General features: G+C 44.3%; 1 protein-coding gene across 2 annotated transcripts in view; it reads right to left on the reverse strand.

The window, feature by feature from the left end:
• SERINC2 (serine incorporator 2) overlaps positions 1-20,572 on the reverse strand; it is a 95,709-nt gene that overhangs the window by 51,707 nt on the left and 23,430 nt on the right. For both annotated transcript variants that reach the window (XM_075335954.1, XM_075335953.1), the window contains exons 3-5: positions 3,152-3,330; positions 401-480; positions 53-190 (exon numbers count right to left, since the gene is read on the reverse strand). In XM_075335954.1, coding sequence (XP_075192069.1) covers positions 53-190; positions 401-480; positions 3,152-3,330 — 397 coding nt within the window. The remainder of the gene's footprint in view (positions 1-52; positions 191-400; positions 481-3,151; positions 3,331-20,572) is intronic.

Below are 20,572 nucleotides of genomic sequence, written 5' to 3' on the forward strand. Positions count from 1 at the left end.
TTAAATGACATATATAATGAAATATTTCCTTTATATGTCCTTTACCACTTACCAGCGTACCAACACTTTGTGTTCCCATCTTCAGCTTTCAAAAGCCAGGCCTGACTCCAGGAGTGAGCAAGGTCAATAATGAGGATAAGCTGGACCAGAAAGAACAGGAAGCCACCAACCATGCCGAAATAATACCATACTGAATGGAAGAAAATGCCGACAGATTACACAACAGAATATAGGAGCTTACAGGAGCCAAGATGTGTGACAAGACAAATGAGGCAATTACATTACAGAAATGAACAGGTATCAGACGGCTAATACCTGCAGGACAGGAGGAGTTAGGGAAGCACGGTGTACATTACATAAGGACTGCAGGAGGGACAGAACGAGGAGCAGAAGCCGGTACCTGTGGTAAATAATCCATGTGGGATAAAGAAGGCACCAACTGTAATTCCCACTAAAATCAGGAACTTGAAAAACCAAAACCTGAGAAAAACAGAGAAGATACAAAAGTGATAGTAATACGAGACATAAAACACGCAGAGCAAATGTGCAGGAGATTATTGGTAAAAGAAATAAGGCTGATTCATCTAAGCCTTTATGCCAGAAAAATTGCGGAACAGCTTTGAATAGTTACAAAATGTGAACATGTTTGTGACTTGTGGCATTTTAACGCTAGTTTGAATCACCTGAACTCCCCCTGCGTTGTGTGCTCCAGAAATGCCACGGTCTGTAACTGGAGAAGCACTTCTGGTGCAATTCAGGACAATGGATTCGGCCGCTTCTACTCCAGCGTACACGCACTTTGTGAGTCTTGATGAATCGGCCCCATAAAGGAAGAATCCATGAGATGGCATTTTGTGCTCACAAGTAGTGCAGGCATGCGAATGTGACTTTAGTTGTAGCCACTTTTTCCCAATCCTACCATGCAGCATGTCTGATTATATATATTCACACGTTTTTTGCATTAGGTTTTTCTCGTGTTTTTGACTGTGCGTTTTTTGTTTTTATTTGGTGTGTCATGCATTACTAAGTAATTACTTTAATTACATTATGCATTACTTTAATTACATTAAAGCTACCTTGTTTTTGAAACTTCCTGGTACTGACATTCTTTGGAGCGGATTACATGCGTATTTGATGCATTTCCACATCATGTACATTTTTTTACTTGTGAACTATCTATCTAATGCAAGTCTATGGGGAAGTTCAGTAAACTCAGAGTACCCACAAGAGAAATTGATATGCTATGGACTGGAAAAACGCACCACAGGTGAGTTTAAGCAGCATAGAGGACCACAGTGGACTTGAGATTTCCATTAATCCCATCCACTTTGCTTGCACTGTAAAGCGAAGCATATACGACACAGCGAAAATACGCATGGTGACTCATCATGGGATGTACCCTTTAACTTTAGTAACATTTGGAAACATTCTCTCAATGATGAGTTCTGTACAACCCTGTGCGCACTATTGATAGCGGTCTACACTGTACATAGGAAGACAGCTGCCTCTTAATGATGAGCTCTGTACAACCCTGTGCGCACCATTGATAGTGGTCTACACTGTACATGGGCAGACAGCTGCCTCTTAATGATGAGCTCTGTACAACCCTGTGCGCACCATTGATAGTGGTCTACACTGTACATGGGCAGACAGCTGCCTCAATGATGAGCTCTGTACAACCCTGTGCGCACCATTGATAGTGGTCTACACTGTACATGGGCAGACAGCTGCCTCTTAATGATGAGCTCTGTACAACCCTGTGCGCACCATTGATAGTGGTCTACACTGTACATGGGCAGACAGCTGCCTCAATGATGAGCTCTGTACAACCCTGTGCGCACCATTGATAGTGGTCTACACTGTACATGGGCAGACAGCTGCCTCAATGATGAGTTCTGTATAACCCTGTGCGCACCATTTATAGTGGTCTACACTGTACATGGGCACACAGCTGTCTCTTGATGAGCTCTGTACAACCCTGTGTGCACCATTTACAGTGGTCTACACTGTACATGGGCAGACAGCTGCCCCTTGAGCTCTGTACAACCCTGTGCGCACCATTGATCGCGGTCTACACTGTACATGGGCAGACAGCTGCCTCAATGAGGAGCTCTGTACAACCCTATGCGAACCATTTATAGTGGTCTACTCTGTACACGGGCAGACAGCTGCCTCTTGAGCTCTGTACAACCCTGTGCGCACCATTAATCGCGGTCTACACTGTACATGGGCAGACAGCTGCCTCAATGAGGAGCTCTGTACAACCCTGTGCGCACCATTGATAGTGGTCTACACTGTACATGGGCAGACAGCTGCCTCTTAATGATGAGCTCTGTAAAAACCCTGTGCGCACCATTGATCGCGGTCTACACTGTACATGGGCACACAGCTGCCTCTTGATGACCTCTGTAAAAACCCTGTGCGCACCATTGATCGCAGTCTACACTGTACATGGGCAGACAGCTGCCTCTTAATGATAAGCTCTACGGGGAGTGTAAAACTAGCTGCTTCATCATCACCCCAGAGGTCTGCAAGCAGCACCGGTAATATTACCGAGAACTGTAGGTGGCGTCACAAGACACTTATTTTTACTATTTTTTATTTTTTTCTTTTATCAGACTTCTTTTAACTGCCACCTGTGACAATCTCCTAAGAACTAAAAGCCCGGGACCGGGTACACCAAGGCTCTGGGCCAGGCATATGCAGCTCAATATTGCTGGATAGTTATCTCCATCCTGCTGATTAAAAGTACAGTTACCCTTTACAAAATTAATGTCATTACTCTAGCAATGATGAACAAGTAAAAAAAATAAAATATAACAAATGTTAAGGAGGAAAAGTTCTATATTCCCTTTTTTTTCTTCCCTAGCTACAAGACCAGGCGTTAGAGGAGGAATTTCAGAGGAAGATCATGAAGGTCTAAGACTATGATGAACATAGCCCGGTACGCCAGTTATCTTAATTGTCAAAGACTTGAATGGAGCGGCAGAGCATGCATGACCTGCTGCTCCGCTCAATAAAAGTATCCTTCTTTGGTATTTAGTCCCAGCTATGGGACGCACATTAATCTAGCAGGTATCACCAATGGATAGGTAGCTGCTTGGTTTGGCAGGAATATAAAGCTTTCTTCTATGAAGTAAAAACCACTTACCCATTCTGTATATATGCTCTTGGATCCCGACTACTTCGTACACAGATCATTATTAAGAGAAACAGGAAGAAAAACGCAGCCAGGGCAAAACACATGCGGTACACTGCTTGGTGTCCAACCATGATATCACAGCTTACAGAGCCAGGAATGGTGGTCGAAGAGGAGCAAAACCACGGCAGCTGAGAAAGGAAAACAAAGCATGACAGGCATAAAAAGCAATGGAGATACCAGACCACTTCAGATGCACAGAATCACATTTTTAGCCATGTGTTGGCTCTGCATTTCTTCATAAACAGAATTTGTAATACTTTATCAGGTTTATAAAATATTCACTTTTTATATTGTTACACTTATTGATCTTGTTATACCTAGCAGATATATATTAGCAGAGGGTTTTGTGTTTTTAGATTTAAGAATCTGCCTATTTATTTGCAAATAACCATTTAATTTCTCAGTTAACCTTTTATTATTAGACTTTTTCCTAACACATTAGATGTTTGTGTACTTATACCACAGATCAGATTTAAAGGGAACCTGTCAGGAGCAAAACCACCATTTACCTACAGGTAAATATTATAATTACAGAAAGCTTGGCTACCAAGAGAAAGCGAACATATATCTTCCCAGGAGCCGCTCGATTTCAGTATCTGAAGTGTGAAAGGAGCAATTAAGGTCATTGCTCACCATATTGTGGTGGCTCTCTGGCACTTTGATTGACAGCCTGTTATGCACAGAGGCACTGCAGAGTGCTGTCACACTAAAGGCCGCTTTACACGCTACGACATCGCTAAAGCGATCTTGTTGGGGTCACGGAATTTGTGACGCACATCCGGCCGCTTTAGCGATGTCGTTTTGTGTGACACCTATGAGCGATTTTGAATCGTCGCAAAAACGTTCAAAATAGCTAATCAGTGACATGCCCAGTGCTTTTTTTGCGGTGGTATGCGCCGGTACGGCATACCAAAAAATCTGAAGAGCGCCTCTGGCTCTGTCCACATGGCTAATTTGTAAACTATACAAATAAGCCATGTGGAGCGAAGGCACAAGCCAGAGGCGTCTCCAGGGGGAGCTGTCGGGCTGCCTGATGCGGCGGTGTGGAAGTCTGCCGGGGTATCTGTCAGACGCGAGGACAATTGAAGCTGTGACGCCGGCGCTGACTTCCGGGTCAGTGCGTCGGCTGTCATGTGATAAGACACGGACAAAGGAACATTATGTGGTAAGAGGGGAGTATTTATGAAACAGTATGGGGGAGAGAGTGGGGGGGGGGAACTATTTGTGGACACACTATGGGGGGGAAAGAGGGTGAGGGAGGGAACCATCTGTGGACACACTATGGGGGGGACAGAGGGTGAGGGAGGGAACCATCTGTGCACACACTATGGGGGGGACAGAGGGTGAGGGAGGGAACCATCTGTGCACACACTATGGGGGGGACAGAGGGTGAGGGAGGGAACCATCTGTGCACACACTATGGGGGGGACAGAGGGTGAGGGAGGGAACCATCTGTGCACACACTATGGGGGGGACAGAGGGTGAGGGAGGGAACCATCTGTGCACACACTTTGGGGGGGACAGAGGGTGAGGGAGGGAACCATCTGTGCACACACTATGGGGGGGACAGAGGGTGAGGGAGGGAACCATCTGTGCACACACTATGGGGGGGACAGAGGGTGAGGGAGGGAACCATCTGTGCACACACTATGGGGGGGACAGAGGGTGAGGGAGGGAACCATCTGTGCACACACTATGGGGGGGACAGAGGGTGAGGGAGGGAACCATCTGTGCACACACTATGGGGGGGGACAGAGGGTGAGGGAGGGACCCATCTGTGCACACACTATGGGGGGGACAGGGTGGGGAGGGAGCAATATGTATATACACAGTATGGATGGGGGAGGGAACCATCTGTGGACAGAGTATGGGGAGAGAGAGGATGAGGTTTCATGAATGGGGAGAGAAATGATGAGGGGTGATGTATGGGGAGAGAGGATGAGGTTCCATTCATGGGGAGAGAGGATGAGGGGTGATGTATGGGGAGAGAGGATGAGGGGTGATGTATGGGGAGAGAGGATGAGGGGTGATGTATGGGAAGAGAGGATGAGGGGTGATGTATGGGGAGAGAGGATGAGGTTTCATGCATGGGGAGAGAGAGGATGAGGTGTGATGCATGGGGAGAGAGAGGATGAGGTTTCATGCATGGGGACAGAGAGGATGTGGAGCTAACTGGAAAGAAAATTTGAGGACACAGAATAAAGAGTGACATGGTATGAGGAGCAAGTGGGCAGGATGGGGAGTGAGGTGGAAAAGTATATGGACACACAGGAAATAGTGAGGAGACAGTAAGGGATGAGAAGAATGTGAGGGGCACAGAATAAAGACTGGGTAGTGGAGGGGGGGGCAGTATGGGAGGACAGTGTGAGGTTATAGCAAGGAGGGGGGAGTGAGATGAAGGCATAGTATAAAGACTGGGCAGTATAAGGGGACACAGTATAAAGGACACTGTAAACAGTAGGTTCAGTTTGGAAAGAGGAAATATGTAGGCCATGTACCCTAAGAGGGACAGTGTGGGTCATATTTTGTGCAGAGAATACTGGGGCTATTATTTATTCAGGGGCACAGTGTAGGGCAGATAATTTTAAGTAGAAGTATTATAATCATTCTGCTATTTTATGGGCATCGTGCCGGGATGTTCTGCAGAAGACCGGAGAAGATGGAAATCTGAAGAGACGAGCTGTAGATGTGAAGTCATCATAGCGTCAGGACAAGATGAAGAATAGAAAGAAATGACTAGAGTCAACATCATCTACAAGGTACCTGAATGAAAATGTTTATTTGTGATACTGACTATGTCTTATCATTAGGCCTTGGTCCCACTTGCGTATTGATGTGAGCACAATGGGACCCCCACTGATCAGCTGATTATGGTGCAGGTGGCCGGACATGCTTATTTCTGGATCTGCTCTGTCCTCTGATGGTGTCTGCGGCTGGGTACTGCACGTCCGCCTCATTGATTTTAATAGGAGACTGTTGCTACTATCAGAAGACGGAGCAGATCCAGAACTGAGCACGTCCGGCCACCTGCCACCACCGGCACCTAGTGTAGGGAATTGGCGGTGTTGCCAGGTGCCAGACCCCGACCAGTCAGACATTGGTGACCTATCCTAAGGAAAGGTCATTAATGTTAAAGTAGTGGAAAATCTCTTTAATAAAGTCTTGTGCCGTCTGACAAGTTAAGGGTTACTATGTTTTTATTTTTGTTGTTAGGAGCATTAAAGGGGTTGTCCAAATTTGTGATGAGTCTGCAGTCACTCTGTGTGTCACTCTGTGACTGCAGCCTTCTGAATTCTCATAGTGCGCACACTGCACGCTGTCAGGATTCTCTGGTGCCGGCGGTGAGAGTGGGAGGTTATGAAGCTGCAAGTATGCGACTTATATAGATGTGGTCATGTGCTGAACAGACATGCTCAATGAAAATGAATTAACTGAGGCTGGACACATGAAACCAGAATGAGGCCAGAAGTCTACAAATCTCATACTTGTGCTCACATGATCATCCACTCTCTCCACTGGCACCGGCACACTCCGCCGCAGCCCCGCTACTCAATGTCGGCCGGCAGCGCGCCTGACAGCACCCCCAACCCCCTCCTCACCCGCTCCTCGCCTCAGAGATGCATACCAGCAAATATTTTTTTTTACAAAAAAAAGCACTGGACATGCCCCCCTATTCCCAATTATCATTGCTGCTGCGTGTACGATGTAGTTCGTCGTTCCTGCGGCAGCACACATCGCTGTGTGTGACACCGCAGGAGCGAGGAACCTCACCTTACCTGCGGCCGCCGGCAATGCGGAAGGAAGGAGGTGGGCGGGATGTTACGTCCCGCTCATCTCCGCCCCTCTTCTTCTATTGGGCGCCCGCTTAGTGACATCGTTGTGACGCCGAACGAACCGCCCCCTTAGAAAGGAGGCGGTTTGCCGGTCACAGCGGCGTCGCTAGGCAGGTAAGTAGTGTGATGGGTCTGAGTGATGTTGTGCGCCACGGACAGCGATTTGCCAGTGTCACACAACCGATGGGGGCGGGTACGCACGCTAGCGATATCTGTAACAATATGGCAGCGTGTAAAGCGGCCTTAAGGCTTCGTGCCCACGATCAGTGTTTTTGACACAGTGTGCTTTAGCGGCATACAAAACGCTGTGTTGTACTAAACAAGCACCGTGGATGGATTTCTAGAAATCCAATGCCCACTGTGAGTGTGCGGCTCGCAGCAAAAACTAACCTGCAATGCGGCTTTCCAAGCCACAGCATGTCACTTCTTTGCTGCAGAATTGCAAGCGTCCTACCTAGGGAGAACACAAGCGAGAGACTGCAGCGCACTGAACCCTGATCATGGGCACGGGCCAGTGCGGTCTCCTGCGGAGGATATTCGAGGCCCCGTAGATCAGGACGCAGCGGGTCCTGATCGTGGGCACCTACCCTAAGCGATTACAGCTGCCGCTGACTGTACTGTGCTTTTTATTAATGAGTTTCCCTAGGAAGTCTGTTTTTCTTTTCAGATATTGGCAGACAAGATACTGTGCTTCTCATACAAGCATCTAAACAGGCAAATATTAGTACAACACAGATCTAGAGAAAAAAAAAAAAAAGAAGAAAAATATATATTTTTCCGCGTCCGATAACAAATGCAATAGCTTTTGCTCTGTCTTTTGACTCTTACAGTGTCCTATGTAATGAAATATCTCATTTTGTATTTCAATTTGTAGACCTACAATGCTATAAAAGTGGCTTTTTGAAGCCAGAATTTTACTGTGAATTTGATGAGGAAAGAAGTCGGCTACAGTAAAAGTTTATCAACCCAGTCTTGGTTTGCACCCAATAAGATGTCTTAAGTATATAAATACATGTAAAAATTATAACTTCATCAAGAAGAGCCTGCTTCAACAATCCTGATGTATTCTGCTACATCTGTGGCGAGTACATGGTGAAACAAAGAAGAAATATCACAGACTTTGTGCACACAGTATACATAGCTTATTTTGGAGTACTGCATGGACACCGGGATAAGTCTTAAGGTACCGTCACACTAAGCGACGCTCCAGCGATCCCAGCAGCAACCTGACCTGGCAGGGATCGCTGGAGCGTCGCTACACGGGTTGCTGGTGAGCTGTCACACAGGCAGATCTCACCAGCAACCAGTGACCAGCCCCCAGCCAGAAGCGACGCGTGGAAGCGATGCTGCGCTTGGTAATTAAGGTAAATATCGGGTAACCAACCCGATATTTACCTTGGTTACCAGCGCACACCGCTTAGCGCTGGCTCCCTGCACTCCTAGCCAGAGTACACATCGGGTTAATTACCCGATGTGTACTCCAGCTACGTGTGCAGGGAGCAGGAGCCGGCACTGACCGCGTGAGAGCGGCGGACGCTAGTAACGAAGGTAAATATCGGGTAACCAAGGAAAGGGCTTCTTGGTTACCCGATATTTACATTGGTTACAAGCCTCCGCAGAAGCCGGCTCCTGCTGCCTGCACATTTAGTTGTTGCTCTCTGGCTCTCACACACAGCGATCTGTGCTTCACAGCGGGAGAGCAACAACTAAAAAATGGCCCAGGACATTCAGCAACAACCAACGACCTCACAGCAGGGGCCAGATTGTTGCTGGATGTCACACACAGCGACATCGCTAGCAAGTCGTGCCTCAGCAGCGATGTTGCTAGCAATGTTGCTTAGTGTGACGGTACCTTTAGGCCCCACATATGGTTTGTAAAATGTGTGGAACAACTACAACAGTGGCCAAATGGTGAAAGTTTAAAAACTTTGTTGTGCCAATGGTATGGAGAAAACTGAAAAAGCACAATGACTGTTACTTTTGTGTTGTAAAGATTAAAGGTTTCAATAGTTACAAGAAAGCGCAGTGGGATTATCCGGATTTTGAATCAAGAAGACCTATTCCATGTGGCAATGAGGTTCCCATACCAGTGTTTACCAGACCACCACACCATCCACTGTCAGACTATGAAGAGAGGCAGGGATTGGAGTGTATGGCAGGTAGTAGCAGTGGAAGTGAAACAGAGAAGCTCTTCCAGGCCTCATACAATAGCCCTAGAACGAGCAAGCAATTCAATCTACCATAGAAAACAAATGACCTAGCAGGCCTGCGAGGCCCCAGGAATGCGTTCTAGGGTTAAGCCACAAGGAGCTCAATGACCAAATTTGAGACTTAAATCTTTCCAAGCATCTGAACTTTTAGTGTCCGTACTTAATATACAACAAGAGAAAAGAGGCTTCTCCCATAATTATAAAACCAGAAGGAAGAACTTGTATAGTGCAATGATATCCCAGGAATTTTACTTCAAATGGGACTAACGGAATATCGACCAGAAGACTGATGGCTTTTTATAGACAACTCCATTAGAAGCCTGAAATGTGTTCTCTTACACAATGGTAACCGTTATGTGTCTCTTCCCATTGCTCACTCAACAAAACTTAATGAAGAATATGAAAATGAAAAATCATATTACAGAACATCCGTTATCATGAACATCAGTAATTGATCTTAGTTAATTTGATGATGGTGAACTTCTTGCTTGGACAGCAATCTGGATACACAAAATACCAATACTTCGTGTGCCTCTGGGATAGCCGGGCAAAGCTAGATCATTGGACAAAAGGGTCACGGCCGACAAGGGAAGAAATTATTATTTTCCTGTAAATATCACCAACCCCTGGTGGACAGGAACAAAATCATTTTCTCACCTCTTCATATTAAGCTAGGAGTAATGAAGCAATTTGTTATGGCTTTGGACAAATCAAGTACTTGCTTTAAGTACATTTGTGGATCATTCCATGGACGGAGCATGGAAAAACTAAAAGCTGGAATCCTTGATGGTGCTCATATTCGTAAATTCATGACCCATTCCAGTTTTACCACATGCATAAATGGCACTGAGGCTTTGATCTGGAAGTTTGTCTGTTGTGAGGAGCTACTGTAGTTGGGTAATCACAGAGCAGACAGTTATTAAGAATCGGTTCAAGATATGCTCACTAACTTCAGAAATTTGGTAGTTACTATGAGCATAAAGATGCACTGTCTCCACAGCTATTTAATCAGATTTGCTGTTCAGCGAGAAATAAGGCGAGAGGTTCTACCAGGATATGAAGATGATGGAGGAGAGATATCAAGGCAAATGGGACGCACACGCACAATGGGACGCACACGCACGATGGGACGCACACGCACGATGGGACGCACATGCACGATGGCCAATGGGACGCACACGCACGATGGCCAATGGGACGCACATGCACGATGGGACGCACACGCATGATGGCCGTTAGGACGCATGCATCATGGCCAATGGGACATACACATGATGGCATACCACTGTTGGAGTCTCCAATGTGATTGTCCTGATGACACACACACACACACACACAAAAGAAAATCACAAACTGCATTTTTTTTGTTTGAAGCACTGACATTAATAATAAAATTATTATATTAATGAATTAATCAAATCATACATAAGTTTTTCCTGTCACTGTTGGACGTGTTTTTGTATGATTATAGACTGTTTACTTACTAGTTATTACAAAAATATTATTCTTGCAATTCTGAATGCTTTTCATATTGTGTTTTGTTAATTATTTAACTATTAAATATCTCAGAAACTAGAGCCAGTCTGGCAAAACCATTCTTAATCAGCACTATAAACTTACTATAAAACAGTTCAGACTTTATTGGTACCAAAAGTCACTGTATACCAGTTTAATAGCTGTCAACATAGAACTACGTAATACTCTTGTTTTGGTAGTGAATTTGTTAGATCAAAATTATTCTCCCATTAGTACCCATATATGATGCAAAATAAACCAACAGCTGTGGGCATTGAAGTATATAGTATGGCTGTGTAAGTCAGCAGCAAATAATTAGTATGTTAATGAAAGAAGTAGAAAGGATAGCAAAAAAACAAGAATAAAAACTAAAACAACAAGGTGGAATGAACGCTCAAAAAATAGGCTACATATACTATGAAGCGCTGGCCAGGGTTGGCAGTTCATAAGTCACCGGCTGCACATAAAATATTCAGTAATAAGTGCACAAATAACAGAAAAATGTGCATACAAAGTAAAATTAAGAATCAAACATGTGATGCACTTAATGTGAATATCAAACACACGACAGCAACACCATAATGTAGGTTTGCTTCTTCAAGGGGAGTAAACCCTGGAAGAAATAAAATGCTAAACATATGCTGGCAATTGTATTGTAGGTGTGAATGTTCTAAAAGTGGTATCTACAGGTTATTAATCTGAGGAGGACGGGGCTCAGGGGCAGGCAGGGATTATAATCAGCTGCAATTTCAAAATGGCTATAGTTCTAGCAATAGTCAGGCCGTTCTGGAGGTATTCAGCTCCGCTCCACACACTATTGGCAGATATAGTGCAGCTCTCTTATTTACTACAATAGGCCAGGTGCATAGCTGCCAATAGCCAACGTGTGGTGATAGGTATCATTAGGTGTGAATGGAGGCGGGATACCATTTTAAGGACATGAGATTACTTGAAAATTCCTTTAAAAGGGTTGAACGAACGGTTGTCTGATCTTTTTTTATTCATGCATTGATGACAAATAATTATAATAAATGGCGGCATATTCACCTTCCTGTATCCCACAGATCCAGTGTAGACCATGCCGGAGGTGTCTAAATTGTTTGGAAGTCACAGTGCTGCTGCATCTAGTAATTGGCTGTGGTTGGCAGATAAGTAGAGCGCACATCATGGATGAGCTAGTACAGACCTCCAGAGCAAAGATTTTATACTCCACTAGAGCATCATTTAGCAAAAATTTAGCAATATTTTTTAAAGCAGTACTCTGGGATTTTTTTCAGTGCTGGAGTGAATTTGTTAATGAAAGCCCCCTGTCTCTGGTATTACTCTCTCTCCAGCGGATTCATTCTCTATCGCCGTCATTCTGGTCAGTCTCTGGTACTTTGCGACCTGTGGCTGCTCCAGTGTTTCATGGAGCACACACCAGAGGTCACAACACAAAGAATCTCCATAACAGCCTAGTTCAGGCTCTCATAGAGCTGCATTGGGAGCTTGAGACATTACTTTGTCTTCTCGCCAGTTGCAGTCAGAAGATGGCGCCATGGGACCGGAGTGGTGTCAGTAAAAGGTGAGGAAGGGGCGTATATGACAAAGGATATGGATTTAAAGAGCCACTCCGGTGATGAAAAACAAAATGCTGGAGTGGTGCTTTAAATCTAAAAAGGTGCATTAAAAGGGAACTGGTCAGCAGATTTGGTGACGGTAGCTGCAGCTACCACCAGTGGGCTCTTATATACAGCATTCTTAAAAATCACTTTATAATACTTGCCCAACGGTTCCTGCGGTGGAGTGTCTCCGTTCTCCAGTGTCGGCGCCTCCTCTTTCAGCCATCTTCGTACTGTGCGCATGACGTGTCCTATGTCATACACACTCGCCGGTCCTGCGCAGGCGCACTACAATACTTTCATCTCCCCTGCTCAGGGGAGATCAAAGTGCGCCTGTGCAGGACCTCAATGCCAGCGAGTGTGTGACTTAGGACGCGTCATGCAACCAGGCTTCAGAAGAAGGATAACAAAGATGGCCGAAAGAGGAGGCGCAGACACTGGAGACACCCATATGACCCAACTCCACTGCAGGGACCGTTTAGGTGAGTATTAAAAAGTGATTTTTACGTTCTACACAGCAGCCTGGGCTCTTATATACAGCATGTTAGAATACTGTATATAAGAGCCCACTGGTGGTGGCCGCAGCTTATAGGCCCCAAATCTGCTGACAACTTCCCTTTAACCAAAAACATCTCACGAAAAGCATACAACAGGATGTATTAACATGTACAAGAGAACCTGTAATACGTATTATATATATTATAATATATATATATATATTATAATTATATATATATTATAATATATATTATAATATATATATATTATAATATATATATATTATAATATATATATATATATATATATTATAATATATATATATATATATATATATATATATATATATATATATATATATATATATATATATATATATATATATATATTATATTTATTACCTGCCTCAAAATAGTGTCTGCAGCACATCTGGTAAAATCCAGGTAAGGTGGGCCACCACTTTGTGAAAAGCACAAGTTAGCATTTAGAGTATAGGGTTCAGCCTCTCACATTAGTGTCAGGGCTTCATTTTATAATGGCGTTCTGAGAGGTATGGCAGATTTCTTTCCAAAAAAAATACTCCCCTGATGGACTGCATTGATTAAAATGAGGGTAAATCAGGTTTTCGCAGAAAGAATAGCGATTCAGACTGCCATAAGACAAAAAAAAGTCCTGAAAACAGAGGCTCAGGCACATCCTGAATTTTATTATTTTTAGAAATACATAGAGCTTTTCACACCATCTCTTCCTTGTGATTCTTACAGTGGCACCGGGGCATATTGGAGTCCATTGTTGTCTAGAGTCCACACCCTCACTTTTCCACCTGAATTTTTGTCACTGACTGGTGGATCAGGTTTTGTCATTGATAATGTTGGCCAGGTTTAGCTGGAACATTGGTCAAAAGAGGAAAAAACTTGTCAGTAGTGACTCAATAGCCTTACTGTGCTTATGCCGTCTAACCTGTTTTGCCATTCAGGGTCATAATGGGGGACATTTAATCAATAGGGTGCAAGACAAGATGCATCAGTAGATTTGGTTTTCAGTACCATCTCTATGCTAATGACACATAATTATACACATGGTCTCCTGATATCACCCCTGCATTATTACAAAACACGAGCGATTGTCTGTCTGCTGTCTCCTACATCATGTCCTCCCTCTATCTAAAACTGAATCTGTCAAAAACAGCTTCTCCCATTTCCTCCTTAGGCTACTTTCACACTTGCGTTGGACGGCTTCCGTTGCTATCCGCAGCCTTGAGGAATTACGGTAACCGTTGCAGGAAACCGTTCTATTCCTCATAGACTTCTATTAGCTACGGATGGTCTTGCGTTGCATCCGCTGCACGACGCAGCGTCGTTATTTTGACGCTGCGTCGAGCGGAGGGAACGCTGCATGTAGCATTTTTTGTGTCGTTAAAACAGCGCACCTTGCCGGATTCCGTTGGAATCCGCCACGGTGTCTAATGATTGTCTATGGTGGCGGTTTCCGCCGCTATGCGCCAAGCGGCGGAATCTGCTGACTGATTTCGTCACGTTCTACTGCGCATGTTCAGCATGTCCAGCAGAACGATCGAAATCGTTTAAAATCCCTCCTGGTCTCTGTCCCCCCTATCCTCCCCTTTCTCATACCCACCGATCACGGGCGCGATGCTGCACAGTTGTCACAAAGCTCCGGCGGCTTTTCCTCTTTTGAAAAAGCCAGCCCCTCATTATTCAATCTCGTATTCCCCGCTTTCCCCGCCCACCGGTGCCTATGATTGGTTGCAGTCAGACCCGCCCCCACGCTGAGTGACAGCTGTCTCACTGCAACCAATCACAGCCGCCAGTGGGCGGGTCTATATCGTACAGTACAATAAATAATTAAAAAAAAAAAAAACGGCGTGCGGTCCCCCCCAATTTTGATACCAGCCAAGGTAAAGCCACATGGCTGAAGTCTGGTATTCTCAGGATGAGAGCCCCATGTTATGGGGAGCCCCCCAGCCTAATAATATCAGCCAGCACCCGCCCGGAATTGCCGCAACCATTAGATGTGACAGTCCCGGGACTCTACCCAGCTCATCACGAATTGCCCTGGTGTGGTGGCAATCGGGGTAATAAGGAGTTAATCATGGCAGGCGTCTCACTGAGATACCTTCCATGATTAACCTGTAAGTGAAAGTAAATAAGCACATACACCGAAAAAATCCTTTATTTGGAATAAAAGACAAAAAAAAAAACACCCTCTTTCACCACTTTATTAAAATCCCCAAATACTCCTCCAGGTCCTGCGTAATCCACGAGGTCCCACGACGCATCCAGCTCTGCTACATGAAGCAGACAGGAGCGGCCGTAGAACACCACCGCTCCCGGGAGCTCCACGCAGCACCTGAAGGGAGTCGCACTGTCAGCGGGGACGTCACTGAGGTAATGCCAGTGTGTGTGTGTGTGTGTGTGTGTGTGTGTGTGTGTGTGTGTGTGTGTGTGTGTGTGTGTGTGGTGATGAGGGCTGTAATGTCGGGACGCGTGCGGTGATGTAGGCGGTAATGTCGGGATGTATGCGGTGATGTAGGCGGTAATGTTGGGATGTATGCGGTGAAGATGAAGGCTCTCTCGGCTAAAGAAAAAGTAACGCAACGCGTTATTTCACTGAAATCCGTGGCCTTTATTATCACACTTTTTGCAAGGCATCCGTCACATGCGTTACACAACACATTGTGATGGATGCCGTTCAACGCAAGTGTGAAATTAGCCTTATACTAATACTCCTAAAGCCAATATTACCATTTCTGTGTGTGGCTCTACCATCACTCTACAGCAGCACACCCGCTGTCTTGGGGTCATATTTGACTCCGATCTCTCCTTCGCTCCCCACATTCGTTCACTTGCTCGCTCATGGCAACCCCACCTCAAAAACATCTCTAGAATCCGATCTATTCTTAGGCCCCTTTCACACATCAGTTTTTTGCCATTAGTCACAACCTGTCGAATTTTGAAAAAAACGGATCCAGTGACTGATGCCGTTGGATCTGTTTTTTTCTCATTGACTTGTATTAGCGATGGATTGTGACGGATGGCCTCACGTTTCATCCGTCGTTGACGGCTCAGTCAAAAAATATTTGTCCGTCGGACGGAGACAGAGGCCAAAGTAACATTTTTTGCGTACGTCAAGAAAATGGACAGTGACTGATCCGTTGCCATCCGTCGTCTAATAGAATGGAAGCCTATGGGCACTGGATCCGTCGTCATCCGTCAAATGATGGAATCCGACGACTGGTTCAGCTTTTTTAACGGAGCATGCTCCAATTTATTATTTAGCCCCCAGCTAGTCGGATCCATCGCATCAGTTTAGCCACAATCTGCAACGGATCTGTTGAGAAAACTGATTGTGACTGATGGCAAAAAACTGATGTGTGAAAGGGGCCTTATCATTGACACTGCAAAATTGTTACTGTCACCCTTATTCATTCTCATCTGCACTATTGCAACTCTTTACTATTCGGTCTCTTGTATTAAACTCTCCCCTCTCCAGTCCATCCTGAATACATCAGCCAGTGTCATATTCCTCTCCAAGCAATACACCAATTCCTCCACCCTGTGCCAGTCATTGCACTAGTTGCCCATCCGCTACAGAGTACAATATAAACTTATCACTCTTCTCTACAAAACGCTCCACAGTTCTGCACCAACCTACATCTCCTCCCTCATCTGTCTATCATCCTACTTGTGCCTTCCGTTCCGCTAATGACCTAAGATTAAGTTTCTACATAATCCGGACCTCCATTACCCATGACAACTTGATTAATTCCCAATACCCACAGTTTTAAGCGTGCCCTAAAAACGCATTACTTTAGACCAGCCTATCACCTCACCTCACTTTTCTTACTATTGCCATTTTGACCTTACAACATTTTCTTCCAAATCTGGCCCCTTGAGTCATCTGTTTACACCCTCCATGCACTTCATAGCACGCTGTACTTGTACACATACAGTGCCTACAAGTAGTATTCAACCCCCTGCAGATTTAGCAGGTTTACACATTCGGAATTAACTTGGCATTGTGACATTTGGACTGTAGATCAGCCTGGAAGTGTGAAATGCACTGCAGCAAAAAAGAATGTTATTTCTTATTTTTTTTTTTTTCTAAATTGTGAAAAGTTTATTCAGAGGGTCATTTATTATTCAACCCCTCAAACCACCAGAATTCTTTTTGGTTCCCCTAAAGTATTAAGAAGTATTTCAGGCACAAAGAACAATGAGCTTCACATGTTTGGATTAATTATCTCTTTTTCCAGCCTTTTCTGACTAATTAAGACCCTCCCCAAACTTGTGAACAGCACTCATACTTGGTCAACATGGGAAAGACAAAGGAGCATTCCAAGGCCATTAGAGACAAGATCGTGGAGGGTCACAAGGCTGGCAAGGGGTACAAAACCCTTTCCAAGGAGTTGGGCCTACCTGTCTCCACTGTTGGGAGCATCATCCGGAAGTGGAAGGCTTATGGAACTACTGTTAGCCTTCCACGGCCTGGACAGCCTTTGAAAGTTTCCACCCGTGCCGAGGCCAGGCTTGTCCGAAGAGTCAAGGCTAACCCAAGGACAACAAGGAAGGAGCTCCGGGAAGATCTCATGGCAGTGGGGACATTGGTTTCAGTCAATACCATAAGTAACATACTCCACCGCAATGGTCTCCGTTCCAGACGAGCCCGTAAGGTACCTTTACTTTCAAAGCGTCATGTCAAGGCTCATCTACAGTTTGCTCATGATCACTTGGAGGACTCTGAGACAGACTGGTTCAAGGTTCTCTGGTCTGATGAGACCAAGATCGAGATCTTTGGTGCCAACCACACACGTGACGTTTGGAGACTGGATGGCACTGCATACGACCCCAAGAATACCATCCCTACAGTCAAGCATGGTGGTGGCAGCATCACGCTGTGGGGCTGTTTCTCAGCCAAGGGGCCTGGCCATCTGGTCCGCATCCATGGGAAGATGGATAGCACAGCCTACCTGGGAGATTTTGGCCAAGAACCTCCGCTCCTCCATCAAGGGTCTTAAGATGGGTCGTCATTTCATCTTCCAACAAGACAACGACCCAAAGCACACAGCCAAGAAAACCAAGGCCTGGTTCAAGAGGGAAAAAATCAAGGTGTTGCAGTGGCCTAGTCAGTCTCCTGACCTTAACCCAATTGAAAACTTGTGGAAGGAGCTCAAGATTAAAGTCCACATGAGACACCCAAAGAACCTAGATAACTTGGAGAAGATCTGCATGGAGGAGTGGGCCAAGATAACTCCAGAGACCTGTGCCAGCCTGATCAGGTCTTATAAAAGACGATTATTAGCTGTAATTGCAAACAAGGTCTATTCCACAAAATATTAAACCTAGGGGTTGAATAATAATTGACCCACACTTTTATGTTGAAAATTTATTAAAATTTAACTGAGCAACATAACTTGTTGGTTTGTAAGATTTATGCATCTGTTAATAAATCCTGCTCTTGTTTGAAGTTTGCAGGCTCTAACTTATTTGCATCTTATCAAACCTGCTAAATCTGCAGGGGGTTGAAGACTACTTTTAGGCACTGTACTGGCTGGTGACCAGTTTATACAGCATTTCTTGAATACCCTATTTATTATATTAATGACTAGACCATACAATATTAGCACTTTTACCATGCACCTTTTCTGCCTCCCCTATTTCCTTAGACTGTAAGCTTACGAGCAGGGCCCTCACTCCTTGTGGTATTTGAATTGTGTTACTCTGGAATGTCTCATGTCTGTACATGTTCCCTCTGAATGTAAAGCAATGCGGAATATGTTGGCGCTATAGAAATAAAAATTATTATGGCCACAATTCATGCTAGATGGGCTAGTCCTGCTCTGCTGACTGTAAGGCTGTGCGCGCACTGAGCGTTTTTGCACGTTTTCCGGGTGCGATTTTGGGCTCAAAACTGCATGACTTTGCTTCCTCGGCAAAGTCTATGACTTTTCATTTTTACTGTCCGCACACAACTTTTTCAGCTGCGATTTTGAGCTTAAAAAAAAATAAAAAAAATTAAAAAAATGGACATATCAATAATATTATTATTATTATTATTATTATTATTATTAACAATAATAATTCTTTCCTGCATTTTCTGTGTTTTCCCCCCATGCAATGCATTGGAAAAATGCATAAAAAATGCAGAGATCAGTAATGCAGCAAAAAGCAGCCAAAACCGCACTGAATCGCAATAACACATGCGTTTTTACCGGTGCGTTTTTGCCGCGGGTGCTTTTTTTTTGCATTTTTAGCGGCCAAAAACGAACAAAAACTCAGCATTAAAAAAAAAACGCTCAGTGCGCGCATAGCCTAGCAGAAGGAAAAAAAACAAAACATTGACAGGTCAGTCAATCACACCACATTGTCCTAATGGATTTTGTATTACAATAAATATTCAGCTTTCTAATACTTGCCATTGCTTCCACTACGTATTAGGCAGAATGGCTGCTGTGCATCCGCAGAACAGTATTCATAGCAGCAATATGTGGCAATTTGCTTGCGTATCTGGCAATAAGCCAAGTACTTCAGACTACAACTTAAGTGAGTACCCTGTGATTAACCACTTGGCAGCAACCAAGATATGGCTGTAAAAGCTAGAAATAAGCTTGTATAACATTCATTTAGACTTAACTTCTGATTTCATAATGAACAAAAGGATGACTTTGATTTCTGAGATCATAAAGGGGATCTGTCAGCAGGTTTTTATTATGTAATCTGAGGACAGCATGTTGTAAGGGTTAAAACACAGATTTTAGCAATGCCTGTATTTAAAGGTCAGTACTGTTTACCTGCAATTTGTTTTAGCTTCAGGAGATTATCATTGGTGAACAAGGTCTGCTATAGGTCAGCTAGTCCGGCACACACACTGCTATAATTAGCAGCTCACGGGGTATAGACACTGTATATAGAGAGTCTGATTTGTGTGGTTACCTTTCTTAGCAAAGCTGCATTGCTAAATCTAAAAACTCTGTCAGAACCACTGCACCCAGTAAACTAAATGATACATCAGTGGATTCAGAATCTCTTCCTACATCATGCTCTCTGATGAGGTAACAAAAACCTGCTGACAGATTCCCTTTAAGAGCTGATACATATAAATAAACTGTGGCTACAGATAAAGTACTACTGTCCATTTAAGGTTACACTCACACATTCGGATCTATTTTTTTCATTTGTCTCTTATGGGTCATCTGTATTGCAGATAGACTGAAATTTTATATATTCCTTTGGCTGTTAGCAATGGATTAGTGAGAAATAGCGCAAACTTAGCTGGATATCTGATGTATAAAGTGTCTATAGTGTATCAAGTGTTGTACACAGCTCTCACATATACATGATGGCGGAGTCAGAGCTACACATGAGAATAGGACATGCTCTTAGTCTCACAGACTGGAGATGGGTGCGTGTAAAACGCATGTACAGTTAGGTCCAGAAATATTTGGACAGTGACACAATTTTCGCGAGTTGGGCTCTGCATGCCACCACATTGGATTTGAAATGAAACCTCTACAACAGAATTCAAGTGCAGATTGTAACGTTTAATTTGAAGGTTTGAACAAAAATTTCTGATAGAAATTGTAGGAATTGTACACATTTCTTTACAAACACTCCACATTTTAGGAGGTCAAAAGTAATTGGACAAATAAACCAAACCCAAACAAAATATTTTTATTTTCAATATTTTGTTGCGAAT

The sequence above is a fragment of the Anomaloglossus baeobatrachus genome, chromosome 2, assembly GCF_048569485.1.
Source record: "Anomaloglossus baeobatrachus isolate aAnoBae1 chromosome 2, aAnoBae1.hap1, whole genome shotgun sequence".
NCBI lineage: Eukaryota > Metazoa > Chordata > Amphibia > Anura > Aromobatidae > Anomaloglossus > Anomaloglossus baeobatrachus.